This window comes from Triturus cristatus, chromosome 11, assembly GCF_964204655.1.
Source record: "Triturus cristatus chromosome 11, aTriCri1.1, whole genome shotgun sequence".
NCBI lineage: Eukaryota > Metazoa > Chordata > Amphibia > Caudata > Salamandridae > Triturus > Triturus cristatus.
In genome coordinates, this window is record NC_140594.1 from 367616004 (window position 1) to 367633961 (window position 17958).

The 17958-nt window shown below is 47.0% G+C and overlaps 1 protein-coding gene across 2 annotated transcripts in view; it reads left to right on the top strand.

Annotated features, from left to right (window-relative positions):
• Nucleotides 1-17958, top strand: part of PROM2 (prominin 2) — a 352175-nt gene that overhangs the window by 237384 nt on the left and 96833 nt on the right. For both annotated transcript variants that reach the window (XM_085634097.1, XM_085634096.1), the window contains exons 8-9: nt 14139-14210; nt 15117-15180. In XM_085634097.1, the coding sequence (XP_085490223.1) occupies nt 14139-14210; nt 15117-15180 (136 nt within the window). The remainder of the gene's footprint in view (nt 1-14138; nt 14211-15116; nt 15181-17958) is intronic.

The window sequence follows — 17958 nt, forward strand, 5'->3', positions numbered from 1 at the left end:
GCACCAAAAATCCTCACAACATGCTCAGCATGCACCACGCCAGGAGACTCACCAGCCCCTAGGTCGAGATTATGCAGGGCAACTATCATGCAACAAACCCCAAACTGGCTACGCAATGCGGCCCCTTCCACCCACCTGAAAACTATATCCCTTCCTTGAACAACCCCACCTGAGTCCAATTCCAGCTATGTTTCCCGATCTCCTTGACGAGGCGTTGCTGTTCAGGCAGGATCTGAAGGGACAAAGAGGCCGAAGACCCTGTGGCACCACCTTAAAGGGCCCCCAAGGTCCTTCCTGCACCTCCATATGACGTCACAGACTGCCCACTCCCCGACACCTGCTCTTCCTGTGCAAGCCGGGGCTCTTGTCCGTGGCGCGACTAAGGGCGCCCCACCTCACGGGGGTGCGACTAAGGGCACCCCACCTTTAGTCACAGGGGGATCCTCATGAGGGTTGTTTTTATGTGGATTAAACCAGGGTACCCTTCCTAAAGACAGCTGAAGTACAAGACATGAAAGATTGATGTATAATCCTAAGCAGTAGACTGAACGGCAGGGATGTGACAGTTATGAGTGCCTACGTTCCAAACTCAGACCAAGCAGGGCTCTTAAACTATCTGCCATGATGGCATCTTTTATGTCACAACCTTCACTCGTGGAGGTTATTTTAATTGTGTGCCCAATGTGTCACTAGATAGATCATATTCCCCTCTTATGTGCAGCCAGAACAGTGACAGTCTTGCTGTCACTATCACAAATTCTATTAAATCCCACGAAGGAGGTGAAAATTGTGTAAGCAGCGGTCCCTGCGGTTTGTTACTACTGAAAAAGGGGTCTACAAAAACAAACGGACAGTGGCACCCTCCTCGCCAGTCACACCATTTACCTGCTGTTTGGCCCTGGCCATTCAAGGGGACTGGTTGGGATTGCATGTGTGGGGAGATCGTGAGATCGAAACAGTTGGGGATTTATAGAGAGATGAGCTGCTGTTGCGATTTGATGAATTGCAAACACATTTGGCTCACCACGGTGGAAGTTTCTATCCTATGGATCCGTGGCAGCTGCAGTCAGGCACGCTTGGAAAATGGGGATACATGAACCTCATGTTCAACAGGGGTTGCATACGGTGCAGAGTATCACTGGCATATGCAAAGTCCTAACACTGCTATACAGAGAAGTGCAAAGCCATACTATTTAACCATTCGTTTCCCTTATGGACAAATGGGCAGAAGACTTGCAAAGCCGGATAGATGGAGCTTCGTGGACGAAACAATTGCAGAAAGCTCCCAAGGTTAGACGCAACGCCAGGTTCAAGCTGATGTGTTTTTATTTCATTCACGGCCTGCCTTCTCCCTCACAAGATCAACAATTATTTCCAAAACGCCCAAGCTGAATGCCCCAGGTGTACAGTAGCTGGGCAGGCAGGGGTGTATCGTATAGTTCGGGCTTGCTATCCTATGAAACCTGCCCTCTATTCCCTTGCAATATCTTACGTTTCGATAAAAGCACGAGTCAGTGCCGGTCTCTGCCTGAACCCTGAGCTCAACATGTCTTCGCTCCTCCTGGGTACAGCTGTCATAGTGGTGTGAGGAGGAAAGCAAGCAGCGTCTCTCGCCCCCAACACAGAGGCAGTGATACTTTACTGTGCAATCTCACGCAAACTACAGCACCATTTTAGGTCCTCGAGACCCTCTAGCCAAGCCTAGCTTAGAGTCTGCTTAACAACTAGAGAAAGGAAACCTGTAACCCACGGATCACCTATGCAGTACATGAAGGTGGTGCATTCTGGGCAATGATAACTCCTGTAAGATTTACAGCTTTATTTCTTTGTTAGTGAGTTCTGAACCGCATTCACCATGGATGGACATACACAGGAATCCACTGCTGATATTTTGTAAGATCTTATTAAAGTCAAAATCTTAAACATGTGCAGAAAATGTGCATGGATGTAATTATGAAAACACAATATTGTGACAATAATAGCAATTAATAAGCAAAACCTCAAAAAGAATTGGGGGCACGGCTAACTACCAAAGATGGTGGTCGAGCTGCTGTAGAGCTCCCGACAAATCCCCCTATTTATCTGTATCATTTCTGCTTTGGCCCCCCCTGGACACCCCAGGCTGTGTAAGTTGCCTGCTGGAACCAAAGTACTAGTGAGAGGCACCATCCCCTGTGGAGGGAACACGGTGCTGAGCCAACGGTCGCCACATGGCCTGTTTCTCCCAAGGACTGCAAGATGGCGGGCGGCCAACAGGGTGAGAGGAAGAGATGATGCCAGTCATCTCGGTGTCCCCAGTGAGGCCTCTGCCACTCATGCAACTCCCTTGATAGGCATGCTGGCCGGCCGGACTTGCAGCAAGCACAGCCGACACAGAAGGAGGGATTGAGGATTGAGCGGAGCATCTGCCCTCAGAGTGATCGTTCAGTAAGATGGCCCGATGGGGAGGCGCACCCCGCAGGTGGCACACAAGGGACCTTGGCACATGGGGTGTTTCCCCTGGCCCCTGACGGGGAAACAAGAGTTAGGGGGTCATACCTATAGGCAGTGCTTTAAATGGAAAAAAATAAGTGCAGGTACTCATTAAACGGAGTTGGGGGCTTGGCTAGTGGGCGGGGTTAGAGACGGGGTGAGACATGATGATAGAAACACTTCTATTCAGTATTCATTTTGCCCTTGCATTGCCCTTGACAGTTGTCTCAAACTTTCTATATCTGCAGATTAACAGGTACATATGCTAATAAAGGGTGGTGTGAAGTACTTCTGGGAGCAATGCAAGGAGCTTCTAAACCCTGAATGCAGCCAAGCCATCAACAGTACTATTAGCCCTTCCAGGCTAAGCATCAATGTGTACCAGGACGAGAGACTGGCATAGCATCATTAATAACAAGTATGAGACGCATTTCTTTTCAAATACCTCCTGGGTGTCCTGATTCTCTTCCTCTCTGATTTAGTTTCTCTCATACACAAACATACACACAACCCGGCAAACGCACACAAACAAGCAGACAAATACTCTCTATCAGTCTTCACAACTCTAATCTCTCGATCCCTCCCCCCCCCACTTCTCTCCTATTTGTATCAATTTCTGTTGCTGCCCCACTCTCTTTACCCCTAAGGTATCCTATAATCCTCTTCTATCACTCTTTCTATTTCTAATCTGCCATCTCCGTGCCATGCCTCTGTTACTCTTTCCATAGCCGTCTCGATCTCTTCCCCATCTCTGTCTGCACTTACCCCTTCTATCTCTATTTATCCCCCTTTAAACTCTCCTCTGCTCCTTCTATCTTTGCCCCCTCACTCTATACCTTCTTTCACCCAATTCTCCTTCCTCTTGCCTCGACAGAAGGCCACGCGGCCGGAGAACTTGCAGTGGCAGGCAGTGAGCACTGCAGGGTCGTGAGCATGTGCAGAGTCCAGTAGGGCAGAGGTCAGGGGAAGAACAATACTGGCCTCTGATGGGCAGGCCAGTACACCTCCTCCCACCTCACCTGGGCTCCAGGCAAGCTGCATAGGCCATCTCCACCACCTCATCCCTGTCAATGTCGCAGCAGGTGGACAGGGGTGGGGGTGGAATTGAAGGAGCAAGTGAGTCAGGCCTCAGTGGGAGGCCAAGCGTTTAATGGCAGGGTCACTTATGCAGGCTCTCTTCCCTCCCACCCATTCACTGTGCCCCTGGCAGCCGATGTCCAATACACTAACAAGATGACCAACCATGGAGGTCCGGCAGGGGGCGGTTGAGGACAATGAGAGCTTTGGGAGCAGAGGCCCACTTACCCCTGTGGCAAGCATCCAGCAAGCGCCAAAACGGCAAACATGCTGCCAAATAAATGGAACACAGCTGGCCCTCAGGCGTCGGCCCAGTGCCCATCTGATCAATCCGTGTACCGGTACTCTCCTTGGCACTGGAAAAGTGACGGTACTCAGCTTGATAAAAACAAGAAGTGCCGGTACTCAGTACCTGTGAGTACCGGCCCATTTAAAGCACTGCCTATAGGTGCCGGGACACAGCGGGGCTTGTGGTCAGGGAGATGTGAGGACGTGTGACTGAAGTCCCCTCCGTTTCCCTCCCCCGAGACTCGTAAAGTGCCCCAAATAATGAGTGGGTGCCCTGGAGATTGGTGAATGACAGAGTGCTGCTGGGGCTGTTTGTGCCCCTCCTCAGCGTGGGAGGTGAGACAGGCTGTGGGCTGCTGAGGGAGACTGGCGAGACCCTAACGGGGCTGCACACTCAGGGGGAGCTTGGACCATTCCCCTCCACCCAGACACTTGCCTAGGCACTGCCATATCTCCTTATACTTCCAAGTATCTAGGCACTAAGGCAGCCAATAGGAAATATCACAATCACCTGCCCTCACACAGAACACAAGCTGGTAAATGGGGTAGCGTTGAAACCCCTACAGGGATCAATGGACAAATATGATAAGCCTCTCGCAGCAGAGGGAACGTTTGTATCTGGAGGCATAGAGAGGGGCTCGCTCTAGGAGAGCAGGGAGCTGTCTAGGTCTGCGATACTTCAGGTCATACATGAGTCCTAATAGGCCCTGGAGGGTCCGATAGATGGGATGGGAGCAGAGTTATCCCCGATCCACCACGATCTGTGGAAAGTGACGGAGCGGATGACAGAGGTCAAGACCAAGGTCTCCTCCATGGAGGACAACCATAGAGCCCTGAGAGCAGACTTTGTTAAACTCCATGAAGTTGCCCTCCAGCTTATAAAACAGGCAGAGGACGAAAAAGGCAGATCAAGGTGAAATAATCTGTGCCTGGTGGGAATTGTCAGAGCCTTGGAGAGCACCTGCCTGGAACAATTCTTCTCCAAAGGGTTCTGCTCATGGGTCTAGGAGGACCAGTTGTCCCCCTGCTTTGTCATTGAGTAAGCGCACAGGTTGCTTGCCCAACGCTTGTCAACGGGTGCTGCTCCTCGACCAGTGATTATCCAACTCCTCAATCATGCAGACGGTGATGCCATTGTGGCAGCTACCTGCAGCCAACAAACAGTACTACTGGAGGGTAACGTTTGCCGCTGTATAAATTAAGCTCTGAGCAATGAAGATCAGATATATGCTCATGTACCTTGTGAGACTCAAGGTCATCTTCCAGGGGAAAGCTCTGTTTTTTGACAATCCTGACGAGGCATGGAGCTGGATGGAGGAGAAACCCCCGCTACGAAACAAACTGTCTGCCAATCGATCCACAGAAACAGAGTCTTGGCAAGTAGCTCTGCCACAACGAGCCAGGAGGAGAGGAAAGTGCTGACAAATGCAATTGGTGACCACTGGACCACGCAGGAACAGGGACTCCTCCCTGACAGAGGAGGACGACAGGCCCAACTTCAGGGGACGAGGTATACTGAGGACTTTCGAGACTGAGTCCTTAGGGGGTGGACACCAATCCCCCCTCTTTGCTGGGTTCCCACTGCCAACTGGCCTTAATACTAGACACTAATAAGCCGGAATGAACACTGACCCAGAAGTGGAAATCAAGATGGCGCAACTACAAAATACTGTTGGAGGCCGCAAGGAGGCTATCCCAGTAAGGGAGTCAGACTGTTCTTTGGCCTACCCCTATATTTGTTTTGTGTGTTTTGATAGAGATCAGGGTATCTAAAATATGCCCACTACCACAGATAGAGTAATCACACAGTTACACGCACATATATTCATCATACGCTAGGGCCCATTTCACTAACACACGCTCAAATACTCTACCAGCAATAAACCTGTGGGAAGGAAACACCTAAACACCCTGCATCGATATCAGGTCGATCAGATCTGGTTTTGTGACTGTCCTAATCAATAACATAATCTACATAACATATACAATAATGATCAGAAATATAAACCCAATAATTGACAAGAAAGAAAATTCAACACCATGTTTAAAAGTAAATCAATCAGAATAAATCATTTCTCATAGTTACCTATTCTAACTAAATGTCAGAACGGGTCAGGACAAGTCTCTCGGTAAAGTCTCTCAAGACGAAGTCCTCAGCATCGATCCTCAGCAACGCAGATTCACGCGGCAAAGGCAAAATGGCAAGTGGCAAAGCCCTCCCTAAGCTAACATTTTTTATAGTAAAAATTACAATGGAAACACACATAAAGTTTGCAATAAACACTGAATCACTGAGCAGAGCGAGAAGGAAGAAATGTAACATTGCTACATCTGAAAATCTCCGCTCAGGAAAAGCCACAAGACGAAAACTACGGAACAGGAACCAAGAAACTATTAAAGTATCCGATTTGTTCAACTTCCTTCGGCAGCCGAACCACAGTTCATTGTTCATTTCTAAAACTCCTTTGTCTCCCAAGGCTACCCAGGATGTTCCATTTCTTTTGGAGATCCTCCAAAACTGCTGCTGTCCTCATGGAAAGTTTTCATAAAAGGACCATGGTCAGTCAACTTCAAGACCATTTCCAGCAGGGGTCTCCCTCGTCACGTCTTTCATTTACAAATCACGGGCAGGCTTCAAAATTCAGCCATCTTAATACAGGCCTCCATAGGCACAATAGACCATCTTAATTAAAGAGACAAAATAAACGTTACTACAGCATAGTGATTAAACAGTGTTAACCCCACCAATACCCTTATGTGTATGTATTTATCTAGCTTTTGCAACATAAAAAAGCATTAATTCAGACAGCGTTTTGTCCTCAAAATAAACAGCACACAGCAACGTTTAAACATGAAAACTTGCACGTTATTTTTTAGAAAACAGAAACAGCACACACATGCTAACCCTCGTGTAACTTTCTCTTATGTTAAGACAAACGGATTGATTAATAAAAAACACACTTGCACAAGACAAATAATTAATTTGTTATTTATTAATAATTAATAAAACGCATAGACATACTAGAGCTTCAAAAGCCCCTGAATTTTCTAAATGAAAACTCTGCTCCAGCAGTTTGAATGATGTTGCAGAGTTTTGTATTATTGGGCTGCAGATGTTTCCATTTCAGAAGTGTGGGGTGGGGGGAGATACTTAGTGGGAAATGTATAGGGCCCCCAGTTGGGGGAGTTTACTTTTTCTCTTGCTAACACCACCAGAAGTACAGTCTTAACAAAATTGGGGGAGATGTCCAAGTGGACTCCCTGAACTATCAGGACCCAGGGCCATACCCCAGAAATAAGATGTGGAAGGTGGGGGGTGGTAGAGGTGGGGAAATCCTGTCTCTCCCCACCAGCGGCACGTTTTCCCAACCAGGTCAGAAGAAAGTTGGTAATGCATGGCGCAACCTATTTTGGGTGACACAGACTGACTCAAACAATATCCTGGAATGTTAATGGTCTGCTGAACAAGATTAAGGCAGGAGTGGCCACACCGTATGTTCAAATTTGGTGCTTCTTCAGGAGACACACTGGACAGGGCACCACAGCTCCTGCCTGAACAGAGGTCAATATACCATGTTCGCACATCTGGGATATACCGGAGGAGCATGAGATGTTGTGAATTTGGCCAAAAAGACCTCCCTGTTTCAGGTGGTGAGGATGTGCCAGCACCCAGGGTCAGATTTGTGGGAGTGTTGGGCTCCCAAGGTAGAAAAACATTGCTGACGCTAAGCGTATATGCCCCACCCCATCTCCTCCAACCGATCACTGAGGCATTGAGCAGCCTTCTACTGGAAAAGGCAGCTGACATGCACATCATTGGGGAAGTAGTCAATGCCGTCATGGACACAACACTCGACAGGTCAATTTCAAGACTGTCACATGTGCACGCTTCATTCCCTCTATCAAAATTCACGTCTGCAATGGGACAGCTGGATGTGTGGAGAGCCAGACATCCCTGGTCAGACAGCGTTCCATCTTTTAAGGGGGTCCACATGTCACCCGCATTGATTAGATCCTACTACCATTGATGGACTGCCCAGCCACGCTCAAAGCCAAATATTCGCCCTGTGGTGTCTCCGATCATGCACTACTCTGGGTCATGCTGGGCTTCTTGCAGTAACCAGTTGGGATGTGAAAGATGATGAAGTGGAGTCAAAACTCTGCAGAAAATGTTCCCTTTACTTTGATGTAAATTTCAGCACAGAAGACTCAACGGGGGTGGTATTTCCCATACCACCTTGTTGAGCCTACAAGACAGTATTGCGGGACAGGGCCAAGAACATAATATCACACAAGAAACAACATAGAGAAGAGAGTCTCATAGCACTTGAAAAGAAAATTCATGCTATACAAGAGGCTCACAAGAATGACAAGGCCCAGACAACATTGTATTGCCTGGGGCCCTCAGTGGAGAGTACCATGCCCTCACACACAACTTGACAAAACAACACTTCCTGCTGACACAACAGAAGTTGTATGAAGTAGGTAAGAAGGTGGGTCACATTCTGGCATGGCTTAGTAGGGCAGGGGCTGTAGGTAGATGGGTAGAGGAGCTAGAGGCACCTGATGGCTCTCGCATTGCCACAGATGGCGAAATTGCGGAGTGATTTGCCCAATATTGTCAATACTTATATAGCGAGAGATGCTCCACCACACAGGAGGATATTGAGGCAGTAGCACTATGAAGTTTGTACCAGGCACATATCATAGTTCTACCCAAACAAGGGAAGACACCCACTCAGTGTGCTTTATACAGACCACTTTCCCTCATAAACACAGAGGTTAAGACCCTTGCAAAAATACTGGTGCTCAGCCTGAGGATGGTCATCCCATATCTGGTGCACATGGACCAAACAGGCTGGCTATTTGGCAGAACCTGTTACAACTCCACAACTGGCTAGATTAACTTCGTACCACACAGGTGCCCTTTACCCTGTTTGCGTTGGACTTGGAGAAAGCCTTTGACTCCATTAGTTAGCAATACATACATGTCCTGAAAAGACTGGGATTCAGCCTGAACTACTGTAGCTGAATGCAACTGCTTCATCTCCACCAGGTGGTGAGGGTGTTCCAGCAGGGGTGGGGACACCACAGGGTTGCCCCGTCACCACTTCTGTTTGCACTATGCTTGAAACCGCTGACGATCTGGTGGAGACTAGGGGCAAATATAGTGGGTTTCCCAGAAGTAACGGGTAAATTGAAGAAAGTGTCTGTCTGTGCAGATGATATACTTCTGTACCTGGCAGATCCAGTAACTTCCCTGCCAGCAGTTTTGTAGGTATTCCATGTCTTTTAATGCTATGAGGGCTACAAAATTAATTTGGACAAATCTAGCTAGTACAAGATGGGCAGTTGGCCCACTGGAGCGGTGATACCCCCAGAGGTGGTGGTCTTGACAGAGGGTTTCCGCTACATGGGATCAAATTACGGAATGCCCTGTCCAGTTTTTGGAGCGCATCCTGGAGGTGGTCTACTGGAGGTTCTGACATGACTTTGACTACTGGAGACACTTGCCTGTTTCTTGCATGGGCAGGACTGCCCTTTTTAAGATGATCACATTGCTCAAATTTGTATATATACTCCAAAACACCTGGCCGGTGCCTGAGACCTTCTTCAACATGGTGGAGGTGACCATGCTTTCCCTTCTTTAGGACGGCCGTACTTCCCACCTTCCGCTCTGTACCCTTTACTGGCCGGTGTATAATGGAGGCATTGCGCTACCAGACTACAGAGCATACTAGTGGGCTGCCCCACTACAGGCAGTAAACAAATGGAGCCAGACACCAAGAGAGAACCCAGCAAAATGTTTGGAGAGATATTTGATGGAAGGGAAATCCCACATACATTATATCTATGGAGGAACTTTCTTTTCCCCTCTGCTAGGACCAATGAAGGCCACTCGAGACTTGGGACAAAGCAACAACCTATGTGGGTTGGAAAGGCAAGTTGACTTGGGGGGGCGCCCTTGTAGGTGGGTAGTCAGTCGCAAGAGCTGTGAAAGCTGACTGGGATGAAACCCTGAGATCTTATAGGAATCTCAACCCTAGGAGATCCAGCGGGGAGGGAGGGTATGAAATACATCCTTGGCCTACAGGAGGAGTTTGCACTACGAGATTCTCAAGTTTTTAAATGCCTGCAGGTCTATCACTCGCTACACAATGAGGTTGTGGCATTGGGAGAGTTAGAATCCTGTGGCCTGAGAGAGAGTAGAATACTCTCAGAAGGGATGAAATCAAAATCTACTTCATACACATATCGCACACTCATAAACAACAAACCCAACAATCTCTGACCCCTCAGAAACAATTGGGAGACCGATCTGGGCTCAATCAAGGACGTGGGCAGGAAGGCTGCTCTGATGCACCCCCGGGAGGTGATGATAAAAATGAGACTGGCTTATTGAACTGAAGGGCCTACACAGGGTCTACTATCATAGACAATGGATATTTAAGATGGGCAAGGCAGAAATCCCTACATGTTTGTGGAGGGGGAGGGTTCCTTACTCCACACGATATGGGTTTGCCCACATATACAATCATCCTGGAGGATGGTAACCTCCAAGTTGACCTCCATTATGGGGCTCAAATCCCACACATCCCCCACTTCCTTAGATTGAGTATCCCCAATTATGTGGATCTCCCCAGGAAGCAGCTTCTTTTTTTGCATGTTAGGTTTTGCCCTGGCGAAGCAAGATATTGCTAAAGTATGGGGTAGTCCAAACCCTCTGACTTTGAATCAATGGGTCACTTATATGCAGTGCTAAATTTGAGCCAATGGTTTCTGGTGCTCGGCACCGGCACTTATTTCTTAAGAGTGGTGCTTGTGACAGTCTGCCACATAGTGGTGCTGTCTGCAAATTTTGAGTATGAGCACAACAGCTGTTTATTAATTTGATATACATTAACAATCACTAGTATTTGCCACCCAAGCCATTCTTATAGTTTTTTGGGCCTAGAATGGTCTAAATTGTCTCACTGCTAGTAGTGTGATGGTTAGTAGTTATGTTGGTACTGTAATTAGCAGTGCTTACAGGGGCCATGGATGATGCAAGCTGCTGTGTCCTCTTGACAAGAGCCCTGGCACTTATTGTTTTACAAATTAATCACTACCTGTACGATGCACTGCATGGAGGCGGAGGGGGTGGTTTACAGTGCAAGGGGTTGCTCAAATAAATTTCATAGAGTGAGGAGAACATTATGGTCTGGCCTGGGGTTCTGGATCTACTTGAATCACCTGGAGGACCAGAGATTACCCCCCTGGGGGATGTGAGCCCCTCTCCAACATCAAAATCATGGCCCAAAGATTAATGAGATGGGAAATATGAGGGATGCCTGCTGTTGGCCAACTTCACATCTGTCCAATGTTTTTAACAGGGGTTTATTGTTACTATACACACGTACGCCTCTGTGTTTATGGATGACATGTGCGGATTGTGCAAGACAAGGAAATTAGTTCTTCTTTGGTGTTGCTATAACCATAAATGTAATAAAAACAGTTAAAAAAAAGAATTGCCACATTGTGATGGTGTTTCAGAAGCTGAATTATGGACGAAACTTTGTTCATCAACCACTCCCTTCTAGCTGCTAGATTAGCTGACTTACCATTAAAAATGCCTGTATGAATTTCTCAGGGTGACCTTTAGCCTTCATACCTTAGCTGAACATAAGCCTGCTCTCGGTTTCTGTGCCACAGTTGTGGCATTCCCAAGTGAGCTGATAATGCCAGGCTAGCTCTGAGGAGCTGATGGCCGTCAATGAGGATGCTTGCAGCTTAGCTCACATGAATCAAGTCTCTCAGGAAGTTGAAGATTCGTCTCCTCTCCACCTAATATAAATATACTATACTAATACAAATATACAAGCCTAAATATACTTTTCTGATTTTCTTGTGCTCCTGTTTGTGTTATTGTGGCTCGTTCTCCATCTGCACTCCAGTTGTTTTTAGTAGTGCTTCTTCTTTCTGAGTTCCTAGCAGCTGGCTTGTGGTCTGGATGTTGTGGTTGTTTTGATGGGCTTGAGGGAAGCCAGGGTGTCAGCACAGGTATTAATTCAGTTATTAAAGTTAGTGATGGAGTCGATTTGGCTGCTGCTGTGTATGGGCTGGTGTTGCAGGATTTTGTCATCCAGCCTTCCTTTGGGATGTTGTTCCACGCTCGCCTGGCTGGTTGTTCTGTGTTGGTGCAGGATGGGAATGGTGAACTGGATGAGGGCATGGCCGGGACAGGCGATCATTGTGGGCTTGTCACGATGTTGTTGAAGGTAGTGAAAAACAGGTCCAGGTAGTGTCTGGCAGAGTGTGTGGGTTCCGGATTAGACCGAGATGTTCTAGATCTTCAGGTAGAGCAGTTGTGTTTGGGTTTGCATGGTCTTCCTGGTGGAAGTTCAGGTCTCCGAGGAGGATAAAGGTGCTAGAGACAAGCATGAGGGGTGCAACGAAGTCCATTATGGTGTGGGCGAAGGTTATGCCTTCGGCATGCCCACTGCATGTTCCTGCTGGGCATCCACAATGTAGCCTCCACTCAGTAGGTCCTGGAAGGGGGAGGAGAGCACAGCCTGGTAGGCGGTGCTGGGAGTGGGCACGGAAGGCAGGAAGCGTGAGAGGCGGGAAATATGGTAAGGAGTGTGCGGGAAGGCACAGGGAGAGAAAGAACAGGAAAAGGTCAACAAAGAAAGGAGTGCCTAAAAGAGCGAGACAGGAGAAAAAGTGTAAAAAATAGCAACAAGAGGAAAATAGAAAAGTGGCAAATATATAAATAAGCAGACATTGTCACGAGTGAAAGAGAAAAGAGGCAGAAATTAGTGAGAGAGAAAACACAGAGAAATTAGCATGAGTGGTAAGCAGAAATGAGCAAGAGTGGCAAAGATGCGCAAGCAGAAATGAGCGAGAGTGGCAAAGAGAGAGAGAGACAAGCAGAAGTGAGCAAAATGAAACAAGGAAAGTGGCAAAGAGAGAGACAAGTTAAAACGAGCATGATGAAACAATAAGGTAAGAACCAGTGGCAAAAGAAAAGAAGAAACTTGAAAAAAGAATCAGTAGAGAGAGAAAGAGAGAGAGAGCGAGACAGAGGTGAAAGAGCGAGGCAGGAGCCTTGGAAACACAGGAGCGGGGTCTGAAAGGGCCTAGGCTCGTTGGAGGGCCAGACACAGGTAAGGCCTATGGGGGCTAGGAGGCACCTGCTTAATCCTGCCTAGTGAAATGCAGCAAAAATAAACTAGAGATGTGTGACAGAGGAAACAAGCTGGCAGGTGCCCCTCAGGAAAGAGACTGCAGCAAGGAGTGGATCAATGCAGACTATAGGGACTGTGTTGAGATTGGGGAAGGACACATTGTGAGTAATAGGAGAACCATAAGGAGTGGAGAGTGAGGCTTTTAATGTTTTTTAAGATGCTTAGCAACAATGCTCTCCTGTTCTTGGACCTGGTGGTTCTAGACCTCCAATGAGTTTGGGGAAGGAAGATTTAAGTACACCAGAACAAAACTGAGAGCACCCTTAGTGCTCCATCAAGAGTTGAGCAGATTTCTCTTATGCATTGTTTGTTTTTTCATCCTGAGATCTCGTCCTGAAAAAGCTTCATCTGCCACAGGTTTCCAGGCATACAACTAGGAATGTCATCCGATATTTGCAATTTTCCTGCTACAGAGTTATATGCACAGTATAAAGCCACATTGGAGATAGACAGAAAACTGTAGATCATTTTTTATTGTTCGTTTTCTTTATATTCGTCTGGGAAATCATTTCCCTGTGGATAAACCCTTTCCAGTGATGCCTGCGAAGATTGGAGGTTTCCCTTTCCATTCTCATCCCGGAAGGAGAAGTCCTCAAACCCCTGCTTGGGCTCCACTAGTGCATACTTTTATGTGACATTCAATTAGGCAGTAGTAAAAGCATTTGCACCTACTGCATATCCTTTTGCAGATGTATGGCAGGTTTAAATAGGTATATGTTTATGGCGAAAAATGGCTTTGTCAATTCAAGTCAACATTTTTCTTATATCAGAAGGCATTGGTAGGAATATATTGTGGACATCCCTATGCTATCTTGAAAGCCGAGTCAAAAATCTAAAGAGCTAATAATTGTTGACACTTCCTTGAGATATCTACAGGAGATGAACAACAGAAAAAGACAAGTGATCCTTTACTATATACCTGCCCTGAGATATCAGGAGGAGGCACTTTCTGGAACCTGAAGGGATAGTTTGTGATCCCTGATCCCTTTGGCAACATGTCAGGAAGCAAAGCACTTATCCTTATTTGCTTGGCGAAGCCTCTGTCTAATCATTGTCTCATTTCCTCTAAATCAGGTGCCTTCGCTCGATATTGTAAGCAATCTGGAAGATGCAGCGAAAATTGACATGACTGCGGTGTTCCAGAAGGTGAGTACTGCATGCCGGAAACCTGTCTTTCAAATGTAAAATTCAGGGCCGGGTTTAGGGCAGTGCGACTAGTACAGCCGCACTGGGTGCTGGCCTTTGGAGGGGGGGCGCTGACCTCAGGAGGTGTGCTGTGTTATGACTGGAGAGAGGACGGGCACTTTTGCCTGGGGGGAGTGAGAGAATCCGAGGAGGAAGTCATAGTGGCGGGCACCAAATATCATTGTTGCACCGGGTGCCACCAGCGCTAAAGCCAACCCTGATGTAATCAGCACGTCCGAACTCACCCACTATACTAGGTATATCCAATATTGGTTAAGATGTCCAGATTTAAAAAAAAAAAAAATGCTTTTACATATAATTAATCTAAATGGATGTCATTTTACTCATACTGAAAATATGGCATGGATAGGGCACTCCTGGACCTATGTCTCTATATCTTTGTACTAGACAACCTAGTGAAGGGTGCCAGGCGGCAGAGCGCAGCATTGAAGCATGTAGGATTTTGATGTTAAACTTGCCCTTCCTCCCTTCATATGACTCTTTTTGATCATCTGTTCTTTGAAGACCCGCCCCCATAAAATACCCATCCATTATATTTTGCTCTAGAGTCAAGACCACTTTTACATTAAGAACTCAGTAAGGTAATCAGCTTATCGCACCACCACATGAGGCCACAGAGGGACTCCGCATTTCCACAAATGACTTAAAAATTGCTGCGGACTTAGCGGGAGAGGAGTGAAGCACCAAAAAGTAAAACTTGGACTATCCAACTCTAAGCATTGTAGCTACCTATTATACACCCTTACACTATGGAGAGGTGAGATCACAGGAGAGCGAATTGATTCAAATTGGCAAAAGTCTTTCCATGGTTGTCACATAATGACAGTGGTTCTTCTTCTCTTTTAGGCTATCCAGTCTTTCAGCGACATCCCAGCGATGGTGGAGGAGAAGAGTGCAGATGGAATTCAAAGTAAGTAACTTATCATTGTCAGCACCAATTTCCTCATTTTAGCTGCACGTTCTGTAGACAGCCGCGTGAGTTGAGTTCAGTGGCTCAGAAGTATGCTATGCATGATCATACAAGGAACCACAGCATTGTAATGGAGTTAGAGGGGCTGGCAATGATGCAGGGGCCTGCAGCAGGACCTCAGACTTGCAGTGCTTTTCTACTGTGAGTGGCGGGTCTAAAATAGAGCCTGGTTTACTAAGATGAAGCATCCAGGCATGTGACATCTAGCAGACATCTGAGCAAGCAGAAACTGGTGCTATACTGACTGCTCATAGTCACAATTTGGAATTGGCTGAAGGAGGGGGGAGGGAGCAGGCAGACACTGATGAGGCCCTGACCCAGGGAAGCATAGTGAAGCAGTGGATGAAGTTTGGAAAGAGTCAATCTGGACTATAGGGCAATCAGGCAGTGTCCGATGGGCTGGTCTGATGGGTCAGTATGTGTGCTAGTTTGTTTGTCTGTGTGTGGGTGCCGGCAGGGCTGGATTTTACTGTTGATTTCCCTGATAGTAAAACAAGCATTGCCTGCATTAAGCATAAAGGCATTCAGTCTCCCATACCCTGCAAAACACTTATGCTGCCTGTCTTTACCATTTAAAAGTGCCACAATTTGTAAACATTAACCACTGTTTTGGTTGTCTAATGCACTCATTCTTGCCACTTTTATTTTGACGCCTAGGCCTATGTTCTGTCCCACTCTGACCCTGGGCTGGTCTGACAGATCAGTGTATTGGCTGCTTGTGGGCCAGTTTCATGGTCTGGCTGGTCAATTTTTACTGTTTATTTTTTTGATATTACAACAAACATTTCCTGCAGCAAGCGTAAATGCAGCCATATTGGAATTTTTCAGGCGTGTCAACTGCTCTATTACGCACTTCCTGTACAACATTTTAAAAGAAAAAAGTAGTAGTACGAATTTTTGTCTTTAAACATTTTGCACCCCTAAGAATATTGCGCTTGAGGCAACCGCCCTGTGACACCACCCACGTTAAGCCAAACATCTAGGTCTGATGGCTCAGTAACACTGATGCATTGACTCCAGGAATCTCTGTTTGACCTCATGGTCACCGATTCAAATCCTGGCAGGTCCACTCTCCCATTTCATCCTTCCGTGGTCAATAAAATGAGCAACTAAGTTTGCTAATATTGAATATCTGTTCTTTCGGTGCCAAGAGGCTCAAATAAGAATGTGTGCTTTACAAATACACGTCATTTTATCTGATACTGTCACATACGAACACTGGAAAAGCTGGTCTAAGACATGCTCTCCATCCACAAGATTGGACTGACAGGTTTCTTAAATAATGCAAGAACTGTAGCAGCCCAATTATGCCACCTTAAACAGGGGCAAGTGGTTGTTTCTAATGGGAACTTTGAAGGACTGTGCTGTTTCTGGATGGAAGTATAGCAGCATTTGTTGGCATCTATAAAGTATTTAATTTACAGAGCACAACAGTATACAACCCAACAACTTGAAACAAAGCAAAATAGCAATACAGCAAAAATATAACAGTACACAACAAAACTGTCAAACCAGAATACAACACAACATCCTTGGTGCAACACAGCAATAGCACAATCAAATGAGGAAAAAACAAAAACCAAGGAGGAAAAAAAGCCACAGGCAAAAACCTCCAGAAATCAAGAACTAAAGTGGCATGGCAACTTGCAGTAAGATGTCATGAAAAGTAAATCTAAAGGCAAGGGGCACCCAAGGAAGATTGGCACAAAATCAGGCAGCAAGGAACATGATGAAAATACTTATATTCATTTTATAGGAAGAAAACAGTGAAGTACTCCCAGCATTCATAGGCCTCCATCTTTAATGAACTGCCGGTAAATCGCCATTTTGGTTTGGGAAGAATAACTCCTTGAATTTTACACAACCTGAAGGGGGCAGAGGTATCATCCCTACTCCGACTTACCCTATCGATACCTCCAACACACACAAAGGAGTAGGGAAATATATTTTAAAAGGTGGCACGTGTTCAGTGAGAAAAAACTGCCCTCAATCAATCGATCAGGGGTTTATATAGTGCGCTACTCACCCGTGAGGGTCTCAAAGCGCTGGGGGTGGAGCTGCTCCGGATCAGTTGAAAAGCCAGGTCATGAGGTCCAAACGTGTGCAGGGTCGGGGAGCGTCTGATGTTCACAGGGAGCTTGTTCCAGGTCTTGGTTGCGATGTAGGAGAAAGCTCTCCCGCTGGTTTTGTTTCTGCAGATGCGGAGGACCTCTGCCAGGGCAAGGTGGGCGGAGCGGAGGATTCTCTTGGGTACGTGGAAGGATACTCTCTCATTGAGGTATTTGGGGCCGATGTTGTTGAGGATTTGTAGGCATGGGTGAGGAGTTTGAAGGTGACCCTCTTCTCGACGGGGAGCCAGTGGAGGCATCGTAGGTGTTGGGTCATGTACTCATGACACGGTGTCCCCAGGACGAGTCTTGCTGCGGCGTTCTGGATGGTTTGGAGTTTGTGTAGAAGAGTTCTGTTGATTCTGGCATAGAGGGTGTTGCCGTAGGCCAGTCTGCTGGTTATGAGTGCGTGGGTGACGGTCCTTCTGCAGTCGGGAGGGGATCCATTTGAAGGTCTTACGGAGGATGCGAAGGCAGTTGAAACTAGTGGAGGCGACAGCGTTGATCTGGCAGTTCATGGAGAGGGAGGAGTCAAGGATGATGCCGAGGTTCCGAGCGTGGTCTGTAGGGGTGGGTGGGCTTCCGAGGGTGGAGGGCCACTAGGTGTTGT